General features: G+C 55.7%; 8 protein-coding genes across 8 annotated transcripts; 2 read left to right on the top strand and 6 right to left on the bottom strand.

Moving 5' to 3' along the window:
• Positions 1 to 1,369: 1,369 nt before the first annotated feature.
• ColSpa_10068 (2-oxoglutarate dehydrogenase, mitochondrial) lies at positions 1,370 to 4,557 on the top strand (the record flags this gene model as incomplete). The annotated part of the gene is made up of 2 exons (XM_049276280.1): positions 1,370 to 3,959; positions 4,016 to 4,557. The coding sequence occupies 2 exons, from the start codon at positions 1,370 to 1,372 to the stop codon at positions 4,555 to 4,557; spliced, it is 3,132 nt and encodes a 1,043-aa protein (XP_049132237.1).
• Positions 4,558 to 5,714: 1,157 nt separating this feature from the next.
• ColSpa_10067 (broad-range acid phosphatase DET1) lies at positions 5,715 to 7,311 on the bottom strand (the record flags this gene model as incomplete). The annotated part of the gene is made up of 3 exons (XM_049276279.1): positions 5,715 to 6,706; positions 6,751 to 7,206; positions 7,257 to 7,311. 3 exons carry the CDS (start codon positions 7,309 to 7,311, stop codon positions 5,715 to 5,717), a joined length of 1,503 nt encoding a protein of 500 aa, XP_049132236.1.
• A 1,750-nt stretch (positions 7,312 to 9,061) lies between these two features.
• Positions 9,062 to 9,661, top strand: ColSpa_10066 (PRKR-interacting protein 1; the record flags this gene model as incomplete). Its single annotated transcript, XM_049276278.1, has 1 exon — positions 9,062 to 9,661. The coding sequence occupies one exon, from the start codon at positions 9,062 to 9,064 to the stop codon at positions 9,659 to 9,661; it is 600 nt and encodes a 199-aa protein (XP_049132235.1).
• A 272-nt stretch (positions 9,662 to 9,933) lies between these two features.
• Positions 9,934 to 11,831, bottom strand: ColSpa_10065 (T-complex protein 1 subunit zeta; the record flags this gene model as incomplete). The annotated part of the gene is made up of 6 exons (XM_049276277.1): positions 9,934 to 10,023; positions 10,081 to 10,718; positions 10,768 to 11,358; positions 11,405 to 11,613; positions 11,663 to 11,729; positions 11,807 to 11,831. The coding sequence occupies 6 exons, from the start codon at positions 11,829 to 11,831 to the stop codon at positions 9,934 to 9,936; spliced, it is 1,620 nt and encodes a 539-aa protein (XP_049132234.1).
• Positions 11,832 to 12,403: 572 nt separating this feature from the next.
• Positions 12,404 to 13,039, bottom strand: ColSpa_10064 (uncharacterized protein; the record flags this gene model as incomplete). The annotated part of the gene is made up of 1 exon (XM_049276276.1): positions 12,404 to 13,039. One exon carries the CDS (start codon positions 13,037 to 13,039, stop codon positions 12,404 to 12,406), a length of 636 nt encoding a protein of 211 aa, XP_049132233.1.
• A 146-nt stretch (positions 13,040 to 13,185) lies between these two features.
• On the bottom strand, positions 13,186 to 14,458 carry ColSpa_10063 (uncharacterized protein; the record flags this gene model as incomplete). The annotated part of the gene is made up of 3 exons (XM_049276275.1): positions 13,186 to 13,555; positions 13,604 to 14,027; positions 14,221 to 14,458. 3 exons carry the CDS (start codon positions 14,456 to 14,458, stop codon positions 13,186 to 13,188), a joined length of 1,032 nt encoding a protein of 343 aa, XP_049132232.1.
• Positions 14,459 to 15,775: 1,317 nt separating this feature from the next.
• Positions 15,776 to 15,982, bottom strand: ColSpa_10062 (peroxide stress-activated histidine kinase mak1; the record flags this gene model as incomplete). Its single annotated transcript, XM_049276274.1, has 1 exon — positions 15,776 to 15,982. One exon carries the CDS (start codon positions 15,980 to 15,982, stop codon positions 15,776 to 15,778), a length of 207 nt encoding a protein of 68 aa, XP_049132231.1.
• Positions 15,983 to 16,015: 33 nt separating this feature from the next.
• On the bottom strand, positions 16,016 to 21,772 carry ColSpa_10061 (peroxide stress-activated histidine kinase mak1; the record flags this gene model as incomplete). The annotated part of the gene is made up of 1 exon (XM_049276273.1): positions 16,016 to 21,772. The coding sequence occupies one exon, from the start codon at positions 21,770 to 21,772 to the stop codon at positions 16,016 to 16,018; it is 5,757 nt and encodes a 1,918-aa protein (XP_049132230.1).
• Positions 21,773 to 27,868: the final 6,096 nt, after the last annotated feature.

The raw sequence follows: 27,868 nt of genomic DNA, 5'->3' as shown, positions 1-27,868 counted from the left end.
TGCTGAAGTTGCCAGTCATCTAGCCAGCACCGCCAGGTAGGTGAGGTGCGATGGCCGACTTTGGCCTCCTTGTATCGTTGCTGCATGGGCTGTCTGTAGCGGGCGGCCTCTGGCGGTCTCGCCCCCCATGCCCCTAGCGGACTGGGCCTGTTCGTATTCAACCGAAATTGACCCGTTCCTCAGCCATCCGGCATCGGTTAATGTAGTTTCCGACAGATCATCAGCCACATGAAGCATGGGCGCGGGGATGGCTCGAGAAGCTGGCGTAAGGTAAGTAGGTAGAGAGAAGTTGCAAATCTCGGAAATCCCGATGACTCGCATTTTGGCCTTTGCCGTACCTCGCTTTATGCAGCGGACTCGGTTCGTAATACACCAAATCACACAAAGTTGGTGCCAATCGATCGGTTGTGCGTCGGCAGGTTCTACTTGTCTGCCGTTACTGTCGTGGCGACTTTAGTCTCTGACCAAGCGATTTCCAGCAGCTTAGCTTGAGCGGAGGATTGAGATTCTCCTCAGTTCGACTTGACGCAGCACGATGCTCTCTTCCAACAAGAAATCCCGAAAACATTTCCCACAAACGACAAGAAGAAACAAAAACAAAAAATCGCCAGAGGCGGTGTGCCATGCCACCTATCGGTTCGGAATTTCAGGAGTTGTCACAAGTTCATACATGTCTCTTGGTGCCAGCATTTCGCTTCACGCTTTCTTTCCCTGGGTCCTGACATACATCCTTGGTCATCGCGCATGGAATCCGTCCGCTACTATCCGTAAACTCGGCAGGAACCAGAAAGGGTGTGGGGCCGGAAGCACCGCGATGCCCAGTGATGTAAACAAAAAATTGACTTTGGGTTGGAGCTTCGTCTCGTATTCAACATAAGGGGGCAAGCTTGCACTGACTCCTCTATTGCAATTCACCTATCGCTTCGCCGGCGATGGCTTCAACTGGGGAAGGATGATACAGCACTTGGACGCCGGCTGCGACAAGACAAAAATAAAATCCCAGGCTCCTACCAGCTCCTGTGACGGCTGACCCCTGCCTTAAACAGGACGCAAACATCAGTGTCTTGGGACTTCTCCCAGTGTCAGGTAGCTCCATTTAATCCAGCTGACAGCTCCCGCGGCCGAATCAAGTGCGAGATATACTACACTCTTTTCAAGTCACGTGAGCCAATCACTGCGCCTGACCAGGATACGACAGCTACATTTTTCTCCACCCGTCCCCAGGCCAGTCTGCCAGATTTGCCGCAGGCCCGTACAAACCCGACCTCCTTCTCCCGAGGACCGACAAAGTTCCGTCCTTTTGTGTATTCTTCCTTTTCCATGTTCATTCTGTTCACGAACTTCTTCCTCATCCCCCCTATCCGCCACCATGTTGCGAAGCTCCGTGTGTAGAGCTGGCACCCGGGTGCTCCATGCCTCGAAACCTACAACCTCGCAATCATGCTTCTCGACCATCGCGTCGCGAACCTCGTCGAGGAAACTCGCCGCTACCCGTCGCCCCTTGGCTCTGACCAGCCAACGTCACTATGCGAGCGCGACCGACTCAGCCCCTAACCCCAACGACAACTTCCTGTCGGGTAACACTGCCAACTACATCGATGAGATGTACATGCAATGGAAGCAGGACCCCAAGAGCGTCCACGTCTCATGGCAGGTCTACTTCAAGAACATGGAGAACGGCGACATGCCCATCTCACAAGCCTTCACTCCTCCTCCCTCTCTGGTCCCTGGTGCCACTGGTGGCGTCCCAGGCATTGCCGCTGGCCTCGGCCAGGGCTCTGAGATCACCAACCACTTGAAGGTTCAGCTCCTTGTACGCGCCTACCAGGCTCGTGGTCACCACAAGGCCAACATCGATCCCCTGGGCATCCGGAACGAGTCCGCTGGCTTCGGAAACATCAAGCCCAAGGAGCTCAGCCTCGAGCACTACCAATTCTCCGAGAAGGACCTTGACGCCGAGTACGAGCTTGGCCCCGGCATTCTCCCGCGCTTCAAGAAGGACGGCCGCGAGAAGATGACTCTCCGCGAGATCATTGACGCCTGCGAAAAGATCTACTGTGGTGCCTACGGCATCGAGTTCATCCACATCCCCGATAGGGAGAAGTGCGACTGGCTGCGGGAGCGCATTGAGGTTCCCCAACCATTCAAGTACTCGATCGACGAGAAGCGCCGCATCCTCGACCGTCTCATCTGGAGTTCCAGCTTCGAATCCTTCCTTGCCACGAAATACCCCAACGACAAGCGTTTCGGTCTTGAGGGTTGCGAGACCCTCGTCCCTGGTATGAAGGCTTTGATCGACCGCAGTGTTGATTACGGTGTGAAGGATATCGTCATCGGCATGCCTCACCGCGGTCGTCTCAATGTTCTCAGCAACGTCGTCAGAAAGCCCAATGAGTCTATCTTCAGCGAGTTTGCCGGAACCGCCGGTGCCGAGGATGAAGGCTCTGGTGACGTCAAGTACCATCTTGGTATGAACTTTGAGCGCCCTACACCCTCTGGCAAGCGCGTTCAGCTCTCTCTCGTTGCCAACCCATCTCACTTGGAGGCCGAAGACCCTGTCGTCCTCGGCAAGACCCGCGCCATCCAGCACTACAACAACGATGAGAAGACCCACCGCACCGCCATGGGCGTCTTGCTCCACGGTGACGCTGCCTTCGCCGCACAGGGTGTTGTCTACGAATGTCTCGGATTCCACTCTCTGCCTGCCTTCTCCACTGGTGGTACTATTCACCTGGTTGTTAACAACCAGATTGGTTTCACCACCGACCCTCGTTTCGCTCGCTCCACTGCCTACTGTACCGACATCGCCAAGGCCATCGACGCTCCCGTCTTCCACGTCAACGCCGATGATGTCGAGGCTGTGAACTTCGTGTGCCAAATGGCTGCTGACTGGCGCGCCGAGTTCCAGCAGGACGTCATCATCGACCTGGTCTGCTACCGTAAGCACGGCCACAACGAGACGGACCAGCCCTCTTTCACCCAACCCCTTATGTACAAGCGCATCCAGGACCACGAGCCTCAGATTTCTATCTACGTCAACAAGCTTCTTGAGGACGGCAGCTTCACCAAGGAGGACATTGAAGAGCACAAGCAGTGGGTCTGGGGAATGTTAGAGGAGAGCTTCTCCAAGTCCAAGGACTACCAGCCCACCTCCAAGGAATGGACCACGTCCGCTTGGAACGGCTTCAAGTCTCCTAAGGAGCTTGCCACCGAGGTCCTCCCTCACCACGAGACCAGCGTTGACAGGAAGACCTTGAACCACCTCGGAGAAGTCATTGGCAGCACCCCTGAGGGCTTCCACGCTCACCGCAACCTGAAGCGTATCTTATCCAACCGCACCAAGTCTGTCGTCGAGGGTAAGAACATTGACTTTCCCACTGCCGAGGCCCTGGCGTTCGGTTCCCTCGTCACTGAGGGTCACCACGTCCGTGTTTCTGGTCAGGATGTCGAGCGTGGAACCTTCTCCCAGCGCCACGCTGTCTTCCACGACCAGGAGACCGAGGACACCCACACTCCTCTCCAGCACGTCAGCAAGGACCAGGGCAAGTTTGTCATCTCTAACTCTTCCCTGAGTGAGTTCGGCGCCCTTGGCTTCGAGTACGGCTACTCTCTGTCTTCCCCTAATGCCCTGGTCATGTGGGAGGCTCAGTTTGGCGACTTCGCCAACAACGCGCAGTGCATCATTGATCAGTTCATCGCCTCTGGCGAGGCCAAGTGGATGCAGAGAACGGGTCTTGTTGTGTCTCTCCCCCACGGTTACGACGGCCAGGGTCCCGAGCACTCTTCCGGTCGTCTGGAGCGATGGCTGCAGCTGAGCAACGAGGACCCCCGTGTCTTCCCCTCTCCTGAGAAGCTGGAACGCCAGCACCAGGACTGCAATATGCAGGTTGTCTACATGACGAGCCCCTCCAACCTGTTCCACGTTCTCCGTAGACAGATGCACCGTCAATTCCGCAAGCGTAAGTTCCCCTTCAGCAGCCCATCATTCTTACCTCTTGTCGCTAACATTTCCTAGCTCTCATCATCTTCTTCTCCAAGGCTTTGCTCCGCCACCCTCTGGCTCGCTCCAACATTGAGGAGTTCACCGATGACTCCCACTTCCGCTGGATCATCCCCGACCCTGAGCACGAGACTGGTGCCATCAAGCCCAAGGAGGAGATTGACCGTGTCATCCTCTGCTCTGGTCAGGTCTGGGCTACTTTGTCCAAGTACCGCGCTGATAACAAGATTGACAACGTGGCTTTTACTCGCCTGGAGCAGCTCAACCCCTTCCCTTGGCAACAATTGAAGGAGAACCTTGACCAGTACCCTAACGCCAAGACGATTGTGTGGTGCCAGGAGGAACCTCTGAACGCCGGTGCCTGGAGCTTCACGCAGCCTCGCCTCGAGACCCTGCTCAACAACACTGAGCACCACGACCGCAAGCATGTTATGTATGCTGGCCGTGGCCCCAGCGCGTCCGTCGCTGCTGGTAACAAGGGCCTGCACAACAAGGAGGAGCAGGAGTTCCTGGAGATGGCCTTCTCTGTCAAGCAGGACAAGCTGAAGGGCGAGTAAATGACAAACATCACTACACAGACATGACAAGCGGGCGATGGAAAGAGATTCAAAAGATGGGTTTGGACAGGGTGACAGAACGGTGGGAGCATTTGCCTTCCTTGTACAATTGTAAAATTAACCTATGAGTAATACCACACACGCCCTCCCGTGGCGGAGGGACTGTGCGAGTTACAACAGTCGGGGCGGAAAGGCAAAGCATCCTAGATATACCACACAGAAGAAGCCTGGGCGGGTAGATGACGGCGCCGCCTAGGAGACACATTTACTATGTACTTTGCGTGCTGAAAGCAATTTATTCGTTTACAGAACTGCTCTTTGTCTTTTCCTGTGATGTGGCTGCTTCCTCGTAATCCGAGGTCAGTCGGTGTCTTGTTTGATGCAGGTCACGCCACGTCCACAAATGGGCCGGTTTTGAGGAATCAAGGCCTCCCCAAGCGACGCGCTCTTCGCCACACCAGTCGTGGTCTTTTCGAAGCCATGCCGCCACCAGAGCCACCAGGATTCGGAAACACCTCGTTGCCCTGCGGTATCTGGGCCGTCCCGCTTACGTGTAAATGTGAAAACACTTGCCGCGGATGAGAGCAACAGGAGAGAGCAACAGGAACGAGGACAACCTAGGGGAGACGAGCCGGTGACCCTCGGCAATAGCTTATGACCTAGCCGGCCGCGGGTTTGATCAGGCAAGTGCCACTGGCACTCGCGGCGAGGGCGTCAACGGGTTTGACCTGGCAGAAGGGGCTCGTTGCCAGTGAACATCGGCCACAGCTGTGATGAAGGCATCAGGAGACACTCATGAGATATCGAGCCAGTGAGCCTCGGAGACGACACCAGGAAGCACCGCCCGGGTCGCAAACCGCACAGCCCAGCAACATCTGTGGTAATAAAGCGTGTTCCATTCTTGGCATTTACATATCTGCCCTTTTCGTCTATTCGCGCCGTGCAATCTAGGTATATCCTCCTCATATCGTAATCCAAACAGACCAGAAAAAACAAGGCGCCGTCAATGATGTTAGCCCGTGGCGGTCTATTGCGTCAAGTCCCATGCATGCACCCCATTCTCGAGCAGACCGCATATCCCATGCAGGCCCCCAAATCCGGATGCGCCCAATGAAACCCACTAACCCATTGTATGGCCATCAGACGCCGATAGCCCATCAGTAAACACTCCCCTGAATACTCCTGTCCTCTTTCTCGGCCCGGGCAAGGTCGTCTTCGTCTGCCTCAGAGCCCAGATCACTGCTGTGGGTGTCACCGAGACGGTTGGCGCGCGCGCCCCTTCGCATCCCCTTATGGTCGTTCGGGTCGGGCTGCTCGTCCTCAGTAGTCGGTGTCGCGATCCCGGTGACGGGACTGGGTGTTTTGTTGATGCTACAATTCGTCTGCTCGGCGACCTCCCCGTCAGGGCTGACTCTGATCTTGGTGATGGTGGTGATCGGAGGCCGATGACCCTCCTCCTCTGACGAGTCTGTGTCACTGCCGGCGATCGACGTACGTCCCGAGTATGTGCCGCCAAAGTCGCGGCCGACATGCAGATGCGGCGAGATCATACTCCGTAGACGGTCCTCGGCGGAGATAAAGGACGGCGTGCCGTCAGGCGACGAGACGACCTCCTGGCGGGCGCGGGTAACGTCAATCTGCGGCGGCCGGCCGTCTCCGTCGGTCCCTTCGTCCGAGGTATAGCCCTGTTCGCACCGCTTGACCTGTCTCCGGGGCGCGGGCGATTGCCGTCGGGAGTAGCCGTTGCCTACCGTCCCGTTGGAGGTGATCTCGTCCGTCTGGCGGAGGACTTCCAGGTCGTCACGCCTCTGGTAGTGGCTCTTGTGGTTACACCCGTTAGGACAACCACCCCAGCGCCGCGTGACGATGAAGGTCTTACTGCGTTCAAGGAGGGTCCCTGCCTTGGCATCCTTGGTCGCCCGCTCCTCCTCGCTCCGCTCCTTGTCCTCCTTCTCCTTGAGCAGGGCCCGCTCTTTACGCAGCTCCGACCAGGTTCGGAGTTTGTTTTCGAGTATGTACTTGCCGCTCTCTTCTTGCTTGCGCATGATAAGGAACTCGCAGTGGTTGACGTTACGCAGGTCCTCGAAGTACTCGACGGTGAAGTGGTACCACTTCATCAGGAAGACGCGGGACATGAGTCCGTGGGTGACTGAACAGTTAGTACGCATACTGCATCATGAAAGAACAACTTACCCAACACGCAAACGCTGGCAAAATCGTTCTCGCCGAACTGGCGCCACAGACTCTCGTTGAAGCCGCTAACTCTGTCATAGGCGTCTGCGGCGCTCTCGCCGTTAGGGATGCGGTAGAAGAAGTGGCCGTAGTCGGCGCGCTCCTGCCACATACGCTCCATCTCGGCGGAGCATGGCTGGAAGTTGCCAAAGTCCTGCTCACGCAGACGGGGCTCCTCGTAGACCTTGATGTTGGAACGCTTGAAGGGCGAGGGGTCCTCCTCGTCGGACGTCAGCGTCGACAGAATGCCCTCGGTTGTCTCGCGGGTGCGGCGGTAGGGGGAGGTAAAGAAATGAAGGGTGTCGTCGGCGCGCAGCAGCTTGCGCAGGCGGCGCCCGGCGTCGTAGGCTTGTTGCCAGCCGTCTTGTGTGAGCTTTACTCGGTGGTCAGGGATCGTTTGGTGGATTTCGCGGTTCTCTGAAGGATGAGGTTAACCAGAGGAGCGGATGCGGAACAGAGGGACGTACTGTTGCCCTCGGATTGGGCGTGCCGGATGAGGATGATGAGCCTTGGTTTAGCCATGATGCCTGTCGTAGGTGGTAATCGGCGCCAAAAGGGTTGCAGTAGTGAAGGCGCGAAGTTTGATAGAATGGGAGACAATGGTGTTTTATTGCTCGGTTATCGTCTAAAAGCTCAGCACGCTCGGAGATCGCGAATCGTAGCGTTGAGAACCTTGTTGACTGGGAAGTGTAAGGAGAGGAATGAGGCGGGGCAGGGCAGGGCAGAGGCTGAAGGCTCGAGGACGGGCTGCGGATGCTGGGACCAAAAGCGAACCTTGGGATGGGCCTGCCGTTGTATGTGTATCGGTTTGTGCTAACCTTAACCTTGGTGGCGGCGGGCGGGAGGGGTGGTGCCTGCTTTAGTAGTGCGCAGATGTTTCCGACCAACGGGTTGAGCAGGTTGAGATGGGTTGAGTTTGGGTTGGAGGTGCAAGGAACGCAAGGCGTAGCAAGGAGTTGTCCAAGTGGAATGGAATGCAGTCACACGTTTGGCCTAATGTGTAGGTATTTGACCGGGGAACCGCAATAGGCAGATTGTGCTGTACATCAATCAACGGCGTGCTGCCCACCCCCGTGTGCCAGGTATTTTTGGCCGCCACTTTGGTGGCATGGCATGGCGATTTCTCATGTAGAGACGACCCCTCGTCCCACCCGAAATGGCAGTCAAAACGCCCACACACAAGTCGCTGAACCCGAAGCCCTGGTCAGTTTTTCCCCGGCGACAGGGCCAACTCCCCATTCCAATGCGGCCTGTTCCAACGGGCGCCCCCCTGACCATCTTCCAAAGTGTTGCTCTTCAGCGGGGTATATCGGAGGATCCCAACGAACATCACAACCAACCAAATGTCAGAAGCAGGGCTCGAGCTGGTGCCTCGAGACAAGAAATGCGCCGCCCCTGATTGGCGCACTGACCCTCCGATCCGCGGCGAGGCTGTCGGCCCCACCGTGGCTGCCGCGGCGGCCCTTCTGTGCTGCAGTCATTCTGATTTTTTCTAATTCCTGTAAGGTAGTTCTTATTTCTGCCGTGCAATAGCATAGAGCACCACCACTCAGAGCGAGGCAAGAGTCACTGGATTGCAAACAGCGAATGGCAACTGCAGGGATTCTGTTGGATGTTTGCCTGCTGTAGTCTACTCAACCCTTTTTCTGATTGTCTCATGTAACTATCCGTTTCGTCTTCAACTTGCCGCCGGACAACCGCAGTGCAACCCATAAACTTTGCACGCCGCTAACCCGCATCGTCTTTCTGGCATGGTCTGCATGCTCTGATAGACGCGTTGCCCAAAGCCCCTCCCATTCCAAGCACCGTCATTCGATGAGCCTCCCCCACCTCGCCCGCACATCACTCTAGTCACTCCAATCATTCCACCTAGTCGCCTCAGCCTTTTCGCGGAGCAAACATTCGAACAGCAGCTCTCCTAGCCGCTGCCCTACCAACCACTCCCAGCAAACGAACCACAACCATTCTAGGCGCGCCAATCTTTGCCGTTTCCTCTCACGACTGCACGCGCCTCGTCTCACGACCTATGGGGTAACTTGCATCAGATATCAGTCACCAGCAGTCACCGGAACACGAGCGGCGCATTTGGGCAACCGCATCACACAGCATATCCACGACATCCTCGTTCCTCATTCCGAGTCGGCCCATTCCGTTTCCAGCCGTATCCGACCTCGTCCCACAATCATACGACTCCAATCTTGACGCAACCGCCCTGATCCAACGGCAGCACCCCGCAAAACCACCCTGCCATCACAAAATCTTTAACAGCACCATGTCCGGCGAAGGCCCTGAATCGATCCCCACCTCGGCCGACCCGCGCTCGCGGCGCCCAACGAAGAAGCGCGCTCTGACGCCCGTCACCGAGCATGCCAAACACCTCGAGTCCCTCTTCTCCAAGCCCGATCAGGAGATCCGCCTCCCTCCCGCCCCCGGGGCTGTCGCTAAGCGCGCCGTCGCCGCACCTCCAGAGATCGTCACAAACGTCCAGGGCTCCAGCGCCGGCGCGGGCTCCGGCGAGTTCCACGTATACAAGGCCAGCCGTCGCCGCGAGTACGACCGCCTGCGCGCCATGGACGAGGAGGTCAAACAAGAGAAGGAAAACGAAGAGTTTGAGCGCCAAAAGGCCGAACGAGCTGCCCGTGACGAGGAGCGCACGAGAAAGAACCGCGAGAAGAGGGAGAAGAAGAAGCAAAAGGGGAAGAAGGGGCCCGCCGCAAAGGGTTCCGGTGGTGTTGCCCCCAATGTGAAGATGACGGCGCCAACAGGCAAGGACGACGTCGACGCAAAGGACGGGAGCGAAGGAAACAAGGCCGCCAAGGCTACATCAGGAGCCGCTCAGCCTGCTGGGCTTGTCATCCACGACGATGACTGATTCATCCTGGGCTTGGAGCTTAAACATAAGCTTGGCGTGACCAAAAATAACATCAGACCAAACACCACGAGTGGGTCCGGTTAACCGGCGGAGCAGTCAATAGCTGGCAGACAAACTGCACACAAACAACTTGATCCCGAGAATTCGTCGTCTAGGTAATTTCTAATCCATGTCTATGCCTTCGTACAGGGTATGACCTTTTTTTCCCCTCCTTCAACACTCTCGTCGCCTCTCCGTTCCGAAATACCAATCCGACTGACTTCATCAGGCTCTTATTCGTCGCCGCCGTGCAGACCGTTGCCCATTTGCGCCGCCTTTCTCGCGCTGCAAATGTCGTCTACTCTGAGGAGCAAGCAGGCGGACTGTAAGTGCTAGTGTTAGTATTGTAAAAGTAAAGCCTGTAGACAATGTAAACATACCTCAATAGCCGTCTTGATGCTTTGCAGCTTGATGGCCTCGGGCTCCCAGACGCCGTATTCCTTCATGTCCGCAACTACACCAGTGTCGCCGTTGATGCCCCAAGAGTGCTTACCCTCGGCGTGCTTGGCGCGCAGGTCTGTCAGCACCCTGACGGGGCTGGCACCGGCGTTCTGGACAAGGGTACGGGGGATGACCTCAAGCGCGTCAGCGACGGCCTTGTACGGCCACTGCTGGACGCCTTCGACGCCCTTGGCGAGCTGGCTCAACCGCACAGAGACGGCCATCTCGGTGGCACCACCACCGGGGGACAGTCTGGGGTTGAACATGACATTGCGGGCAACACCCATGGCGTCCTGCAGGTTACGCTCGATCTCGTTGAGCACATCCTTGGACGGGCCGCGGAGGAGAACTGTGCAGGCCTTGGGGTTCTGACACTTGGTGAGGAAAGTAAAGTACTCGTCGCCAATCTTCTCAATCTCGAACAACCCACAAAGCGTGCCGACGTCCGAGTCCTGGAGGTCGTCGACGCGGTTGACGATGGTGGCACCTGTCGCTCTCGCTATTCTGTTGTTGTCTGTCTTGCGGACGCGACGCAGAGCTGTGACATTGGCCTTCATGAAGTAGTGCTGGGCAAGGTCTGCAACTGTTAGCCGTGTTCTTCAAATACAATACAATACTCAACTTACCTGAGACGCCCTTCTCGGTGATGACCAAGTCCGGCTTCAGAGCCAGGATGGCCTCGCACATCGACTTGACCTGCTCCTCCTCGATCTGCAAGATGCGGTTCCAATCCTCTTCTTTGGAAATCTCAATGTTGGTTTGCGACTCGCCCTTCTTGTACTCGAGGGGGCAGTCGAGCAGGACAATTCTGGGGTTTTCTATTCTCCGGCGCATCTTGGGGTGGGTAATATCCTTGTTGAGCATGACACCATCCAACACCCTGCTGTCTTCGATCTCGCCGCCGGGTACCTTCTCCACACGCGCGTACCGCTTGATGTCAACCTCGGTCTTTCCGTTGCCGGCCTCCCAGGTAACGGTGCGGACGGCGCGCAGGGCAAGGTCGCACATCAGGTCGGACCATCTCGAGACAAACTTGGTGCCGATCGAGGAGGAGATGAGGCCGCGCATGGCCTTGTCGTCGTTGACGTCGATAGGGAGGGAGATATCGTCGACGATCTCGAGAGCGTCCTTGAGCGCCCGGCGGAACGCGGCGATGATCTGAACAGGGTGGATATTGCGCTCGAGTTGAGGCAGGGACTGCGCAAGCATCTCACCGGCTGTACAGGTTAGTTGTGCTTTATAAGCGGTGCAAAAGGTCCTTACCCAAGATGATGACTGTCGTTGTACCGTCGCCGACTTCCTCGTCTTGTGTCCGGGAAAGCTCAATCATGCTCTTCGCTGCGGGGTGCGAGACCTCGATCTCTCTGAGGATAGCGTGGCCGTCGTTAGTCAGGACAATGCCACCCATGGGATCTAGGAGCATCTTCAACATGGCCTTGGGGCCTAGGCAGGATCGAATAATATCGGCGACACTGGTGGTGGGGTCAGCGATGTTCAGTCGTAGCTTGGGGGGTATCGTACGTCTTGGCTGCCGCAATGTTGGACAGCTGGGCCTTGCGACCCGTCTGCCGTTCACCGCTTTGGGTGTCTAGAGATATTGGTCAGTACTCGTGATATATGGGGGGTAGCTTGTCCAAGCTCTAGAGGGAAGGAGGGGCTGCGTACTCATAACCACTACAGGAGCCTGCATGATGGGCGACGACGATTCCGATGGCTTGATAAAAAACTGGTGTCGTCTGGGGAGTGTATTTCGGCGAGGAGCTTCACCGTTGTAAAGGAAATCGTGGAGATGGCGGGGGTGGTGCTGCTGCTGCTGCTCCTAAGGCACCGGGCTTCTAAAAAGTTCGCTGGGCGGGTTCGTTTTTTGGCGGGATGAAGCTGGAGCACGGCGGAACCATTTCCCGGCTTCACCGTGATTCACCTGGGTTCTGGCGTGCTACACCGACGCCCACATCCAACGACGTCCCTTCAATGATGCAGCGATTATCAACCGAAAAGATCGTATTCACTCGCTAGTTACCAATTGTGTATTACTTCAAGTAGCTAGTTTGAGGTCGATTTACTGCGCCAAAGCATTTCCCAGCCAAGTGTCCGGCTCTTAGCCAAGAGCAGCGAAGAATCAAACCTCTCGCTGGCTTCGCATAATCCCGTAATCGTCCTCCTCTCTGGCTATGCTAAGGATAACATGGAGCATCCTCCGAATGTAATTTTCGGGCCGATTTTTTAGATCTTGCTATCCCTCTATGGGCCACTGGAGACAGGCTACAGCTGTACTTCATTGCGCAACCCGGAACTCCCAGGACGACGATTTCCGCTCCTGGCGGACCCTGTCGTTGCACCCTGTGGCCGAAAAGGGGGCGCGGACGGAGACAGCTTAGTCTCTAGTGGTACTGTCGGTGTCCATACTACCTGAGGCGTCTGAGCGTTGGGACCGACCTGATTCCATTCCCCCCCAAATGTAATGTCCACGACACAGTCATCTCTGGCCATAGCGTCCTGGAGCGACTTCCATTGTGCCTTGTCAACTTCTGCTGCCGAACGATAGCGCTCCCAAAACTCATGCTTCCGCATGGCCTTGGTCGCGTTGCTGACTCGGCGATCGGTCTCCTTCCACGGCAGACCGGTGACGTTCTTGGCGAAGAGAAAGTCATCGATCCGACTGGCAATTGGTATGCTCCTTTTCGACCCAGTCGCGAAGATCGGAACGCCGTCACTGCACATCCTCAGCCTCACTTGCTTTGCGTACTTTCCTCGCCTGGGACCTCGAATCGTGAGTCTCTTGAAGTCTCCCAGTTGCGGAGTCTGGCTCGTATCCAGCCATGCGTCAAAGTTCCTCGTGTTCGTCATTACCATGACCTTGTCGGACGGCGCAGCAATCTTGAGGTAGGAACGCGGCATTGGTATCAACTCAGAAGGAACTGGACCGTTGACTTGGACTAGAGACTTAGATATCTCTATACATATCCACCTCCGTTTCTTGCCGTTGATATCAGTGCTGAAGGAATGTGTCAGCTCCCAGTCCGCCACGAATAGAATTCACAGGCTCACATGTCTAGCTCGACCATGGAAAGACTTCCGTCTACGCCATCTTGGAAATACATCTCCGTGCTGGAGTTGGCCCCGTAATCTTCGGCCGTAGCGGTATCCAGCGGAGGTCCCGGAAAGGTCTGGTGCGCATCGTCCACCTTTCGGAAGTGCAGGCGCCGGATTTCGCGCTTCCGATACCCGTTCTCCTCCATTGATCTACTCTGGAACGCGCTGAAGCTCATGTTCATTGCCATGCCGTGGTAGTCTTGTTGCCACTCGACATTCATGATCTGGTCAGATCTTCGTCGGGCCACTAGGCCAGGAATTGTATGGGTCTTCCTGTTGCATGGCCGTATCGCTATCGCCAGTCGTTGATGCGCACGTTTGCTGCTAAGAGTAAGTGTATGTCATCCTACCATCATGCCCGTGACTTACACAAATCGAGATCTGGCCAAGAAGTGCTCGTTGAGTCGTCTCCTCTCGTTTGAGCAGTCGTAGCCATCTTTTGTTTCCTCTAGCGTAGTTTCCGTGTCCGGAAGCCCGTACATTCTATTTTGTATTTCCGCATCATGGGCGACGGTCTCCTGTCGCAAAGCATATGAGAACCCAAGGAACCGATCGACCAGTCCAAGTCCGCCCCGTCCCATGATCTCGTTTCGACGCGCAGATAGCAGACCGCCCGAAGTTTCTTGAATCCGAGCATCAAACTCTAGGCTTTTGTGGAAGGATTGACTGTATCCTAGAGAGAGCTTCTCCTTTACGCTCATGTCGGTTCGAAAGTCCGTCATTGTCGCGAGTTCGTAGCCGGTACAAGTTTCGACCTTGATATCTGACGAGTTTCGGCTGAGCGTTGACATTCCTGCAGGCATCGTTAGCTGTAAACCCACACCGGACGAGTTACTTCTCACGGTGAGAAGAGACTTCAGGGAAGAGGGGTTTCCGAGTCGACCCCAATAGGCATGCTCCCATATCTGTTCTCGACGATCAATATCCGGGTAGCTGCAAGAAGGAAAGAGAATCTGCCCGAGGGATTGTCAGATCTCGTACCCTACCTGTGTTCGTGACTGCCGTGGTTCGTCTGTGCCATATACGTCTCAACGGCGGCTGGGCCAGGTTAAAATCCGGGACTGCCATGGACCCAGTAGACTCCCCAGTAGACTCCCCAGCAGAGCTATGTTCGAAGCATGTTCTCTTGGCCGCGCTCTGTTCGACCTCGTCCGCGTACCTCTTGTAGCTGTGAGCCCAAGGTATTGCCATGCTCGCAGTCGAGCGGCTACCACCGTTTTGCATGGTCAAGGATATCGAGGCGATAGACTCGGTGAGATATTTAATAGGCCTTGATGGGGCGTGTAGTGAAGGTGATGTTGAGAGGAAGTCGCGGTTTGTCTCCTTGGACTCGGTTTGGAGGATCTGCGCGGTAGTTGATAGGGGATAGAGTTTTCGTCGAGGGCTTTGAAGATGTCATGGGAGGGTGGTTTCGTGAATGTTCATCTATTGTCGTAGGCTAGCATAAGTAAAGCGCTTGATTGAAATTGATTTGCAGGGCGTTGTAGTGTAGACGAATGCAGGAAAGAACTGTCGTGGATACCAAAGAGCATGAAGACGCTGTCAGACGAAGTTCTGGGTTTCAGGGCAGCAGAAGATAGTCGTTGAAGAGACTAGGGAGCTTTCCCATATGGAGCCAGGTTAGAAGTTGTTGCCCTATGAGGTGGCCACGCTAAAGAGGAATGACGATATTCAGGCTGATGGGAGCAAAAGATATTGTTGGCGATAGAGGATGGCTTCAACAGTAGCCTAGGAGGACGTGAGGTGGGAATGGCATCAATTTCTGCCCAGCCAAGCTAGATAGAACCCGCTCAAGTACCGTGCAGCGGGATCGGTAAATGGAATATGGTTGCCTCTTGCCTCACAAAAGGCCTTTTAGTTCATGTCAGAGTCGTTGGCTATCTGAAGATAAACTCGGGAAGGAGGCCACGAAATTTCTCCCGTCAGGCAACTAAACTCAACGAGCATTACGTCTTGCTTGAAGCATACAATACACAAACATCACCTCACACGTCAATGGGGACGTCGATTTTACTTAATTCATTGGGATATCGTATTCCACCACGATTACCATGTTTGGTCTCCACAAGACCCGAAGAAAAACGGTGAGGGCAACACACCTTTCATGCCTCCCGACCATATATGCTTCTCCCTGAGCCTCGCACCGAATCCAACTAGTACTTGACGATGAATTTGTATCCCTCTCCTGAACGCAGACCCTCTTTCTGCGAGCCGTGTACAAGTTGCCTTTGTGACGACCGCCATGCGAAGAAAAAGCTAATGTATAATCCTAGACGGTTGTCCCTCCCCGAAAAGACCCTCCTCTAAAGGTACGTCTTCTATGATGATATCCGCCTCGAAGCAGTTGTACATGGTAAGTAGGAAGGCCCATAATTAGTCATGCTGAACCCGAATCTTCGTATCCCTTGGAACGCCTATTCCCCAATGACCCATGCCCTGCTAGTATAAACCCTTTTGTTTGTAATGTAAATGTCGCGCGTGCCTGTGGCATGAATGTAGACGGCGTCTCCGCACCGTATTGTATCTTATGGATCACTTCCGTCAGAAGAACTTGGACATCGCTCTGCTGAGATCGATAAAGTCGACAGGTTTCGTGACGTAGTCGCTGAACCCGGCCGCAACGCACTTGTCCTGAACGTCAGACATGACGTTGGCCGAGAGCGCAATGATAGGTAGTTTTTTGAACCCCTTCTCCCTCTCCCATTGTCGGATCTCCCGACAAGCCTGGTAGCCGTCCTTGCGTGGCATATGAAGGTCGCACTAAAATGTTAGCATAGGACCTCAATTCCGGAAGAGAAGGAACACACTAACCAGTATCAAGGAGTAGTAGTTGTGGGAGCGGGCAAACACCATATCGGTGCACTCGGCGCCGTCCGCAGCTACCTCCACGTCCACACCCACCTTCTTCAGGTACTTTTGCAGCACCTTCTGGTTGACAGGGTTGTCCTCAACCAGTAGCACCTTATACCCCTTGTTGCCCATGCGCTTACCAATCTCCTGGTAGCTTGCCTTCTGGGTCTCAACCATTCGCTGTGCAGTGGAGCGGTTGCGGTCGATGCTAAGATCACGCACTTTGTCGGGGTCGAAGATGACAGCGAACCGTGACGGCTTCACCGGCTTGTAGATGAACGTTACAATGTTTTCAGACACGAGCCTCTCGTACTCTGTGTCGGTCGCCAGCCTCATCACGGCCTGCCGCTGGACCGAGTCGGAGAGGATGAGGATTGTCGTGTTGCTGATTGTGGTCGATTTGGTGATCTGTTCCATCAGGCCGATGATCTCCTCGGGGGATGGCAAATTGAGGACGATGTGCGTGAAGTTGACCGAGTCCTCTCCTCCCAGCAGCCTCTGGGCCTTTTCGGTCGAGTCTAAGGCGGTGATCTGGTGGGGCACATCTTTGGGGAGCGTCATCTCAATGTGCTGTGCGGTGGCCTCGCGGCTGTGGGTTTGCGGGCAGATGATGAGGATGGAATACATGGGCGGCTTGAAGTCTTCGGCCTTGCCGGGCTTGGCAGTCTCCGGCGTCGGCGTCGTGCCGGGCGAGGACTCACCTGAGGGAAGCTCCAACTTCATCTGCGACAGGTCTTGTCCACTTGCGCGGGCAGCTTCGCTAAAATGAACGAGGCCGACGTTGACAGACGACACGGACGTGCGCTCCGTGGCCTGAGATATGCTAGACCGCACTGAAGGCTCCGAACTTCCGCTAGAAGCCAGAGCCGGTGACACGAACTCGGGATCGCCCCGCGGGCTTATGGTTGATGTAGCCATCGGCGACTGTAGCGTCTTCGCAGGACGGACCACAGTGACGTCTTCGGCGGTCTCGACGCGAGGGTGAAGTATCTCCGGGCTTAGGGGCACATCAGGGTGATCCTCTTTTGTCGGCAGAGCGAACTTGGCGGTGAAGGTGAATGTAGAGCCCTTGCCGGGAACCGCGCTTCCCTCCATCTTGCCACCGTGGAGCTCCACCAACTGCCTGGAAATGACAAGGCCGAGACCACTACCGCCGTGCTGCCTCGTGCTACTGCCGTCAATCTGGCTGAAGGGCTTAAAGATGAGATCCGCCTCCTCCTTGGTGAACCCACGGCCCGTGTCGATAATAGCGAACTCGAGCATAATCTCGTTCTCGTCATTGGCTAGACCTTTGTTTTTGTAAACTCTGCACCGACTAAACACTTCACCTTCGGCCGTGAACTTAATGGCGTTGCCGATGACGTTGAGCAAAACCTGGCGGATGCGGACTTTGTCGCCCTTGACCCACGCCGGCACATCTTCTTCGACAATGTAATTCAGTTCCAGCCTCTTAGCGATGGCCATGGTGGACACCAGTTCATTGACATCCTCGATAAGGGAGCGCGTGTGGAACCACTCATACTTGAGCTTCATCATGCCGGCGTCCACCTTAGACAAGTCGAGGATGTCGTTGATGATCATTAGCAGGCTGTTGGCGCTTGTTTGGATGGTGTTGGTGTAGTCGCGCTGCTCCTCATTCAGGGTAGTATCCTGTAGGAAGCTGACCATGCCCGAGATGCCAATGAGCGGTGTTCGGATCTCATGTGACATATTGCTGAGGAACCTGCTCTTGGACTCCATAGCCTCCTTGAGTTTGGCCTCGAGCAGCTTGTGGTCGTTAATGTCCGTGGCCGATCCAAAGTATGAGCTGGCGCCGTTTCCAAAGTCGATGTTGTCAATCTCAACACACCGGATCAGATGCCACCTATACTCGCCGTTCTTGGACCGCAACCGCACCTCCGTCGTGTACGATAGTCTGCCGTTGCTGTCGGTCGCCACCTTGATGATACCCTGCCTCGCCAACATTGTGATGTCGGCGGTGGGCATCTCGTAGACCGAGCTGCTGCTGGAGCTGTTATTCCGCGATAGCGCTTGGTGAACGCCCCTCAGGTTCGTCTCCAGCTGGCTCTGCGCTTTGCTCGACACGAGACTGGCCAGCGTTGCCTCAGTGGCTTCTTGGTGGCCTTTGCGGTCGAACTTGGAAGGCATTGGGGTCGGTGGTCTGTCTGTTGGTATCTGACACTTGGCGAGGTCGTCAGGGTGTACAAAGTCCATGAATCCCAGGCCCAGAGAGTCTTCAAAGCTCTGGCCAGTGTATGACAGCCACTGCTCGTTGGCGAATGTGATACCTTCGTCTTCGGTGGCAGTGAATATGATTTGGGGGATGAGGTTGGCCAGTAGTCTGTGCTTCGCTTCAGAGGCTTCGATCTCTTCTTGCCGTGCAGCCTTCAGTTCAGCAATATGCTGGTCGTGAATATCCATGTATGAACCGAGGAATTGCATCATGACACCCCGTTTATCGCGGGATGCGACTGCGCGCGCGTAGAACCATCGGTACGCTCCGTCAAATCGCCTAATACGGACCGTCCTTGAGAATTGCTCTCCAGTCCGCAGCGAGTGGCTCCAAGCCTTGAGGTATTCATCCCTATCATCTGGGTGAATGCTCCCCCAGGGGTCAGCAGCCAGGTCGGTGACCGTCTGGCCACGATACGTCAAATAGCGGCTGTTCACCCAGACGATCTCGCCAGTCTGTGGCAGCGAGACGAATACATGGGCGGGGAGCGAGTCGAGGATGAGCCCCTTCAATCGGTCCGACGGCGGTGGCATGTCAACCGGGCCTTGTGACAGCGAGCCCGTCCGGGAGGGTGCGGTGTGAGGCACAGGCTTGCTGACCACGCTCGAGCTGGGCGGCAAAGATTGGAAGCTAGTCGCAAAATCGGCACCATAAGAGTGTAATAATGTGTGGTGGCTGTGGTCTCCGCCCTCGTATTCGACTGCCTTTATCCGGGGTTCCAGCACGGCGATCTCGTCCAAATAGTTCTTCAGCTCATGAGAAAGCACCCGCTTGGCACCTCCAGGGGTGGAAACCCGACTTTCGGTGTTCTTCTCCGCCAGCTCTTCACTCTCTCCTGGGGTCTGGGGAGGTTCCTGTATACGGAGCTTGTATGATGCCGAGAGGCGAGCTTGACGCTTGTCGACAGGTGAGTCCTCCTTTGACCCTCTCCTCATCTTCTGAGAGCTTCCTGACGACGTCTCTACCCTTGACGAAGCCGACTTTTGTTTAGTGCTGAAATAGCTATCGCCACTGTTTTGCGCAGGGCTGGTTGCCGAACCCCGCTTGTCAATAAGCTGGTGCAAAGAGCTCTGGTCCCAGCTGGGCGTGCCAATTGGGGAGCCGGCGGCACTTTTGGAAACACCCGAGTAGTCGCTGGGACTCGTAATGCTGCCCGCCAGCGAGCGTTGGGCAGCGATATCGTCCGAGGGCATAAAGCTTAGATTGCCTATGCTAGCAGGGTCCGCCAGAGGGCGACCGTCGGCCGCAAGCGCACCAAACCCGGCTGTGTGAGGCCTGCGGCGGTGAAGACCGGTAAGCTCTGTCTCCAAGTTTGTGTAATGACGACATAGAGAGAAGGAGGTTGCTAGGTGCGGGGCGAGGTACTCCAACGAATGACGAAGGTTCGAGGGGTATGGGATGATGGGACTCAGTATCGAGAGTATAGCAATGGGCGCTGGCCTGTCTTTCCGCTGCCAGGAGGCCCCGGTATCGTCTTCGTCTCCCGACGCTTCTAAAACCCCACTCCGATTGCGAGAATGCGATTTTTGCTCCAAGATTGTGTTATTGAGCTTGAAAGGATGAACAGGTTTCGAGAGGAGGACGTGGGTCAGCGGGATGTGGAGGACGGTCCAAGAGTTGTCCACGCCAATGGCTTCTGGCGGCCGCATTCCGGTGTAGTCGGCGGGTGCAGACCCGGGGTTAAATGACTCCTCGTCGACCATGGCATCGGTGAAAAAAGGGTTCTCCGTGGGGTCTGCACGCACCGCCGGCGACGGCGCCGGAGACTGAGACCATGGCGACGGCGGCGCTTGCTCAAACTCTTCGTATTTGGGCGTCGGCGGCCGTGGTTCATCGTCATCGAGTCGGGATATCATGCTGGACGGTTTGTCACTGTTATAACTACGGTTCGAGCCGTAAGAAGAGTTTGCGCCGCCAAGGATCGACGACAACTTTGAGCTAGATTCAATTCTCCCCTTCTTCAGCCTCTTCCTTGCTGCCTCTGCAGATGTCGTGTTGGCCGTCACCTTGGATTTAATGGGCACCTCCTCCGGCAGGTTCTGCAGGTATGGGTAGCTTCTCGTCAGTGCGATTACCTTGCCACGCTCGAGAACACGCATGACACCGCTGTGGTCTATGAGAGGGTCGGCTTCATAGTCCAGAGCCTGAAGAACGGGGAGTACCCTGCCTTCGGTATCGGGATTGGCCAAGGGAGCTTCCCAGCTCGGGATGTTCTGTTCCTCGGCATCGTGTTCAGCGAGTGCCGACTTGTTCAGTGCCGGACCCGGCGCCTCCGCGCTCTCTTCGGATGACTGGCCAGGCGGGAAGTAGCTCTTGCTCCTACCAAGCTGCGTCGGGCGGCGCGATGGCAGAAGCCTGTCATTGTTCCCTTTGCGTTCTCTGTTGTCTTCGTAGGCAGTGAACGAATGGCGCGTCTGCAGACTGGGCCGAGACAGCAATCGTGGCCGCGCGGAATCTTCAGACATGGGAGTCTCTTCGGAGCCGATGTCGCCCGCACTGCTGGGAATCAGGCTGCTGCCCCTGGCCATGTACCCAAGGCTCAGATCGTCCTCTTGATGCTCGTTGTACGTCGCCTTTTGACCCCAAGGCACATTTTCAATGTCGGTAGAGTCGGCTGGTACGGCGAGCGTCACTCTCTCGGCTTTGTACACGTCTCTCATGATCTGAACGACAGTATTCCACCACGCGTCCAGTCCCGGCTCGGCGGTGAGCATTAGTGACAGGTCATATAGATTCGGGCTCGGGAAGTCGCCCTCTAACTGGCCGGTGGCTCCGGCGGGAAGAAAAGTAAGCGCCGAGGCAGGTGTCGATGAGCCGGACAGTAGTCTATCCTGAGCTGTGCCGAAGCCCTCGAACGACATGGTTTGCGACATGAAGGCGGCGGCGGTTGGCGACATGTTGCCGAACGCCCTGCTCATCGAGCTGGGACCGTAGCCCGGGGTGTGCATGCGCGGAAACGGGTAGGACGGTGTGCCGGCGACGAGTCCCGGCGTCATGCCGCCGCGAATGGTGTTGCCAGACTCGGTGGACGTTGTAGTGAGGTTTGAGGATGATGTCGCCAACCCGGCGGTGCTGATGCGTGGCGAGTTGCCACTCTCCTCCATAATCGGCGACACGCGCATCTTTTCGGGGGTCGTCGCCGTGAGTCCTCTCGTCGCCATCTCGCGCCTCTCTAGGTCCCGTGCCAATCGCTCTCGGTATCGATTTAGTTGGATCTGTGATTCGGAAAGGGCGGGTGGCGAGGCGGCAGTAGTCCTCGCGGCCTCGTCCTTTTTGCTTTTTTCTTCCTTGCTGCCTGTCCCGCTAACGTCATTATCGATCTGGGACGCGCCGACGCTGCGCTTCGAGTTAGTATCAGGACCAGGACTCGCGAGTTTCGTCGCAGAAGGCTCGGCTTGCGCCCTGAAGTGGTCAGTCAGAGACTGTGAAGACTGCTCATTGGACACATTCGACATTGCGGCTCGCGCATTTCCACCGAGCTTGAGGGAGTCGAGGGTCAGTCCATAACGGGGGCTCGGCAGGTTGAGTGGCGGTTCTTTGGTTGGCGACTTTTTCGAGTCGGACGTGGTTCGTCTTGGAAGGCTAAGCCGACGCGCAGAGGACGAATCTTTCTTGTCTGCTGGAAGGCTCGTGCTTGGCATTCCTCATAGAATAGAGCGCCCCATATACAGATGATCTTTCTTTTTTTTTTCTTTTTTCCGAAGAGGGGGAGTCGATGACGCCGCTTCGAGGAGGGGGCTGGCCAGGGTTGGACGGAGAGGCGAAGGCGGCAAGCGTCTCGTGGTAGAGTCGAGAAGGGAGGAAGGCGACGAGATTCGGCCGGAGAGGGATGGCAATGAAGAGAGGGCGATTTGAAATTTCGGGCGGTGGGATTGCGGTAGGAGAGAGGCAAGTGACGATCCAGGAGTTTAGGGGCAGTGCCGTCGGGAGAAGCGCGCGGCGTGGTGGTGGAGGTTTGATCGGTGAGGTTTGGTTTGGTTTGGTTTGGTTTGGTTTGGTACTTCGAAGGAGTGGTGGTGGAGGTAAAGGCGGTAGGTGAGGTAAGGTTGGTGTGGTGGTATGGATGGGATGTGCGTTTGGACTGAAGTGGTTTGGGCTGAACGAGGGTGGATTGGACTGGGACCAGGACTAGGTCTACGGTGGGAAGGGGGACAGAGAATGGAAGCGCTTGTCGTGTGTGCACCTCTTGGTATCTGTCAGTCTCGTCCTCTCTCAGTTTGCGGCGACGGCGGGGCCTGACGGTGACGGTGACGGAGAACGGGGGGCGGAAAGCAAAAGGAAGCGAAGCGAAGCGAGAAACGCAGCAGGAGGGCAAGCAGAGCAGACGGAAGAACAAGAAAGGAAAGGGTGGGCGGTCGGTCCACTCGATGCCTATGACGTAGGTAGCCCGGTCCAGCTGAACACATACAAGACGGGACGATCCAGAGGTCGAATGCACGGCAGGGGAGACGAAGAGGGAGGTGAACGGCGACAGCCCGCTCAGCGCAGGTGTTGCCTCGCTGGGAGCTGCGCAGCGTCGTCGTCAATGTCTCGGGTTGCATGCAGCATCAGCCTCAGTTTGCGCGCACTCTAATCACGGCGTTAGTCTATGTTGAAATTATCGTGGATGGCCTCCTTTTCCCATTCATCAAATCGAGCTCTTCCCCTACGTACCTAAGGTAGGCTCTTGGGTAGAAACCAGCTAATTACGGGCAGCCGCGAATCCATCCAAGGCCAGAAACCCGAATACCGCCTACGGGTGCTTCCTTGGAAGAGTAAATGGTCTGTGGGACGTGACAAGTACCGGTACTCGTTGTCCACTTGGGATGCTTGTACCTTCCAGCGCTCACCACATGATAGCCAAATCCTGACGGACAGTTACGAACGAAATTTGTGCGTCTCATCTCGCCCAGTCAGAATTGGAGGCCTTAGGGTCACTCTTTTGGCAGGAGCCCCTTCCGCGGAGGCAATCCTGGGCAACGTGGTCTTGACAGCTGCCCGGGCCAGCAATGCGCGGTATTCTACCCATATTGAGGTCCTCCAAAAACGAGCTCACGACGCTGCTCCCGCCCTTGGACTGCCCGCTACCAACCGACCAGCTGAACCGAACCAGGCATGATTCAGCCCATTAGAGCTTTAGCCGTCCGTTGCGTGGTGAGGCCCAGGAGGCATAAGCCCCTCCAAGCGCGGCCACTGCTATTTGGCCCCCAGCGGATATCGTCCAACCAGAGCACGCACATGCAAGACGCAGTTGGGGGTACGTACGTCCGCGGTCCCACTCGTATCTGTACTTACGCATGTACGTGCCCTGGTCAGATGTGGGGATATCTGGCGGGTACGTATCCCATTACATCACACGGTCGTCGCTGCCGCTGCCCCCAGTCTACACGTCCGGTATCCACTCAAATTTGACCCTCTCCGTCTTCGTTGAGCTCGCCTTACGAGTACAGTCCGTCCCGTTCTCATCCGTTTTTGCAATGGTATTGGCCCTTGGCAGCCTTGTTCATCGTACCTGTACAGAACGCGTGCCGGTCCTGCAGGTATGTGACCGTAAACCGTATCCTCATTCAAGTAAGTATGTCTCCAGACTGCTTCTGACCACGCTGCCCGGCGATGCCTTTCCGGGGGCACGACAAAAGGCTCCATCAGGATCTTGTCCCCCGTTTCAATTGCAAGTCCAAGATTCCCGTAACGGAGCCCACTTGGCCGCTATTTTTGCCAGGAATCCCATACATCAGCAACCTCCCGCCGTCGCCCTGCACACATGAGCCGCCAGAATTCAACCACTAGCCGGCCTCGTTTGACCTGTCGAACGCTCCCCGGACCATGATGCCTCCATTTAACCTCCAAGGCAGAGGCAGCTTCATGACTCTGTGTCTCTCACCAACAACACCTCCGCTGGGCCGTCGAGACTGAATACGGGGCGCCGAATACCTCAGACGGAGACACACAGACACCCGGCCCAATTTAATACACCACGCGGCAATCAAACCGTTCAGAACTTCGGTGCATATTGTCTGGATCGCCTGTCGTGTCCATGGCATCCCCCCGTACCTGGCAGCACTTGAACAGGAAAATGAACATCCAGCCCATTGAGTTCCGATAAACTCTATCCCAGTTGCCCACAAAATCTCAAAACACGCTGCAACCTCGAACACAACCACATGCGTTGTCGCAGCATGTTCACGACTAAGTAGCATCAAGATCACGCCTTACGGTAGACATAGAGCCGGCGCCCAATGCCCACAAGTGTGAATCCATACGCAAAACTTCGATCAAGTCGCGTCAATGCCACCGTCGTCAAATTGTTCGCCGTCTCGGATGCGATAGAGCCGTACGTCATGCGTACTTGATTTCACCTCGGTGCCTGTAAAGACGGTGTTGCCTCGGTCCTTAGGCGTGCGCATCCAACTCGTCACGCGGCTGGCCACAATCCCGCACCGCCCTTTTGTTTTTTTTTCGCAACTCAAATCGCTGCCTTGCCGGACCATCACGCAGCAAGGTATGCCAGGCCTTCTACTAGATGATGATGGTCAAGTGACAAAGCTCCCGCCCCGGCTCCCCGCCAGCAGTGGAGTGCCGATTTACTGGACGACGCTCTTCGGTCACGTACAAGGCTTCGTTGACGACTTCGATCGAGGATGTGGGGTTTGCTGCAAATAAACTGTCGATGGACCCCACTGCACCAGGGCAAGAGATTGGGATATGCCCTGAGAAACGGTGAGGTGTAACGACACTTCATGAAAACCTGCAGCCTCACCTTCATGTTTACTCCAGCCAACGCCAATGTATACTGGCGTGTTATTTCTGATCTTGCTCGTTGAAACTGACAGCAATATAGTCACATCCACACCCCTGCGGAGCGGCCGACTGAACCAGTCCTGCTGATATTACATCCTCACTAAGGCAGTCTACGGCACACGAGCTTGTCAGCTATGTCAGCCAGTGTCAGAAGTACAGTCCCGACGGAGTCGCGATTGTTAGCGGGCTCACTAGGAAACAGCTGTGCAGTACCATCTTAGGGGTGAGCGGATGCCTCGCCACGCCTGCGCAAATTTCACTAACCTGAGGAAGGATGCAACGGAGCTTGAAGTGGCTGGGACGCACCAGGCCAGGTTAAGGCATTCTACCCACGCAACGCAAGACTCTCATCGTGAGTGAGATTGGCAGTGGCTTCAAATGTCTGATTCGTGACTGAACCGCCACTTTCCCATGCCAATGGCGCTGCACGCGCTCCCTTTTCCCCTCTCTCACCCCCATGCAACAACACCACATACTCTCACCCACCCAAGCGGACGGATGTCCGCAGTCTCCTGCTCGTAGCAATAGGATCTCCCTCATTACACGGACTTCTCTGGCAGACCCCGGAGAGGCTTTTTGCGCGCGATGCGTATAGTTATGACTGTACTGTCGCTGCACTGGTACACTCACTCACACGAAGGCCAACTGATGTCCACTTTGCACAACGGATTTGACAACCCTTATCTTTCACTGGACCCTTCTTTTCCATCCTCCAGCGCAAAATGCCAGCGTCTCACAGCAACGAGACAGATTCTGAGCTAACGGACGCTGCTCCGGACAGAAAGTACGACCACAGGTACTCGGACAAGGTCCACGACAGCAAGTTCTACGCACAATTTGACAGGCACTCTCAACCCCCCGAGTGCACACCCAGTTTTCGCAGACAACGCATGACCTCGCAAACCCCTGAAGCATGTCGATGCCACGCTAAATGAGCATCAAATGACGTCACAGCACAGCATTAGCCTGGTGACTTTCCCGATTGTGCACTACTTGCAGTGGGCATCCTGGCCCAATGGAACGGAAAACGGATCTGGAAATGGAACTTAGCCCCTCGTGCGTCGGTACGTACTCTGCTGAGCTTGTCTTGTTCGATTTTTTTGTTCCCCTGTCCTTCTCATTATTGCATTTTTCAATTGCGGTCAAGTGCTGCACTGATATTTCCAATGCGATAGTTCGTTCCATTCCTGCAATCCTGCAAGCCATCCCCGGCAGATATCATTCTAAGACAGACGACCACCAGGCACCAATACAATTCCTGCTCAACGCTTACAACAGTGGACTCTCCGTCCGGCCTCTTCTGTCACAACCTGACAGCGCTCTGGAAGCCTTCCTCTTCTGTCTGCAGCCATGCGCGTCTCCGCCGCTATTGGCCCCGAAACGCCCTGTTGTCCGACACTGGAGCCAATCAGTGAGACGGCGTGTCAACGCGAATTCCATCGTTTGGCTGTATTGGTTGGCTTGCAGCAGTGTCCTATCACTAGCTACAATGTTTACCTGGGTTGCGGCAGGCAGGTATGTACATTACACGCACACTCAGCGCCACCACCCCGTCTGTCTAACGGGCATTTTTGCCCGGCTTAGTCATTTTCGTCACTGTCACATTGACTACGGGCCTTGGGAAAGCCGTCTTCACCCCGGGCTATCCAAACTACCCAAACGGACCAACACGAGCCTTCAGACGAGAGCATTCGTACAATATTCGTCATTTGGGCTTCGACTTCGGACGAACTGAGACGGAAGGGTTGGGGGTGATCAGCAGTCTTCCGCCGGGGCAGTCGAATTGGGGGAAACAGACTCAAACTACCGATAAAGGCGTTCCTGTCTACTACCCACGAAGAACGGGAGCGGGAGCCGATCCTCGTTGCGAAACCCACAGCGTTACTTTGATCGTCGCTGAGACCTCCTGCTCCTGTCTGTATGTACGTCAAGCCTTGTGTATCACCGCCCGGGGGACCGACAAGACGGACTGTCGGCAACGGCGTTCAGAAGGTAATCCCCGCTTGGGAGCCACAACGGCTCAGTCACTTTCGAAGCACCAGCCACGGCTACGATCCTACCAACACATTTTGAAGTCAAACAACTGCATCCCGGAGTTGCCCTGCTGTCGAAGTATCAAAGTATACGAAACATCTGATCCTCCCGTACACCCAAGGTCCCGAAATTCTCGGGATTTGAACCACAGCTCCACCTACAGTTAGTGCCTAGAACGGACAAGCGGCCGACCGAGGCTGGCAGACTAACCATACTAGGCACGTTCGTCCAAAGACCTTGCTCGAAACTTCACCAAATTCGGCTTGGCGGACAAGGTGAAAGACGTCTTGGTCAATTGATCAGAACCACATAATCTTCTGCCCGCTTCAAATAGAAGTCTCGAACGTAGTGTATCCTAACCTGTGGCAGCCCTGGGACGTGCAGCCCTGTCAGCTATCGCTTTGTGGGTAGGTTCCAGCCCTTTAGCGTCAGCGTCTGCGGGAGAAGCTGATACAGTATATGGGTACCATCTCTCAACTATGTAGAGGGCATCGTCGATCTCGATAAATGAGGTTCAATTTGCATTCGCCGAAGACAGCTCCAAACGTCAAGGGCCGAGTTTTCGATCTTCCCGATAAAGTTCAGGCCCAAATCTCGACTGTCGGTTGGTCTGCCGGATTCGCACATGTATGTCCTTACGGCCTTGACTAGCAATATTCGTATTCAGGTGGCTGGGCGTGGTTTATCTACGCCCTGTCCTGGCAATTTAACGCGTCATGTATGGTCTTGTGGTATTG

Source organism: Colletotrichum spaethianum (assembly GCF_022836535.1).
Source record: "Colletotrichum spaethianum MAFF 239500 DNA, contig33, whole genome shotgun sequence".
Classification (NCBI taxonomy): Eukaryota; Fungi; Ascomycota; class Sordariomycetes; order Glomerellales; family Glomerellaceae; genus Colletotrichum; species Colletotrichum spaethianum.
The sequence above is the reverse complement of the archived record's forward strand: the minus strand, read 5'-3'. Positions and strand labels throughout refer to the sequence as shown.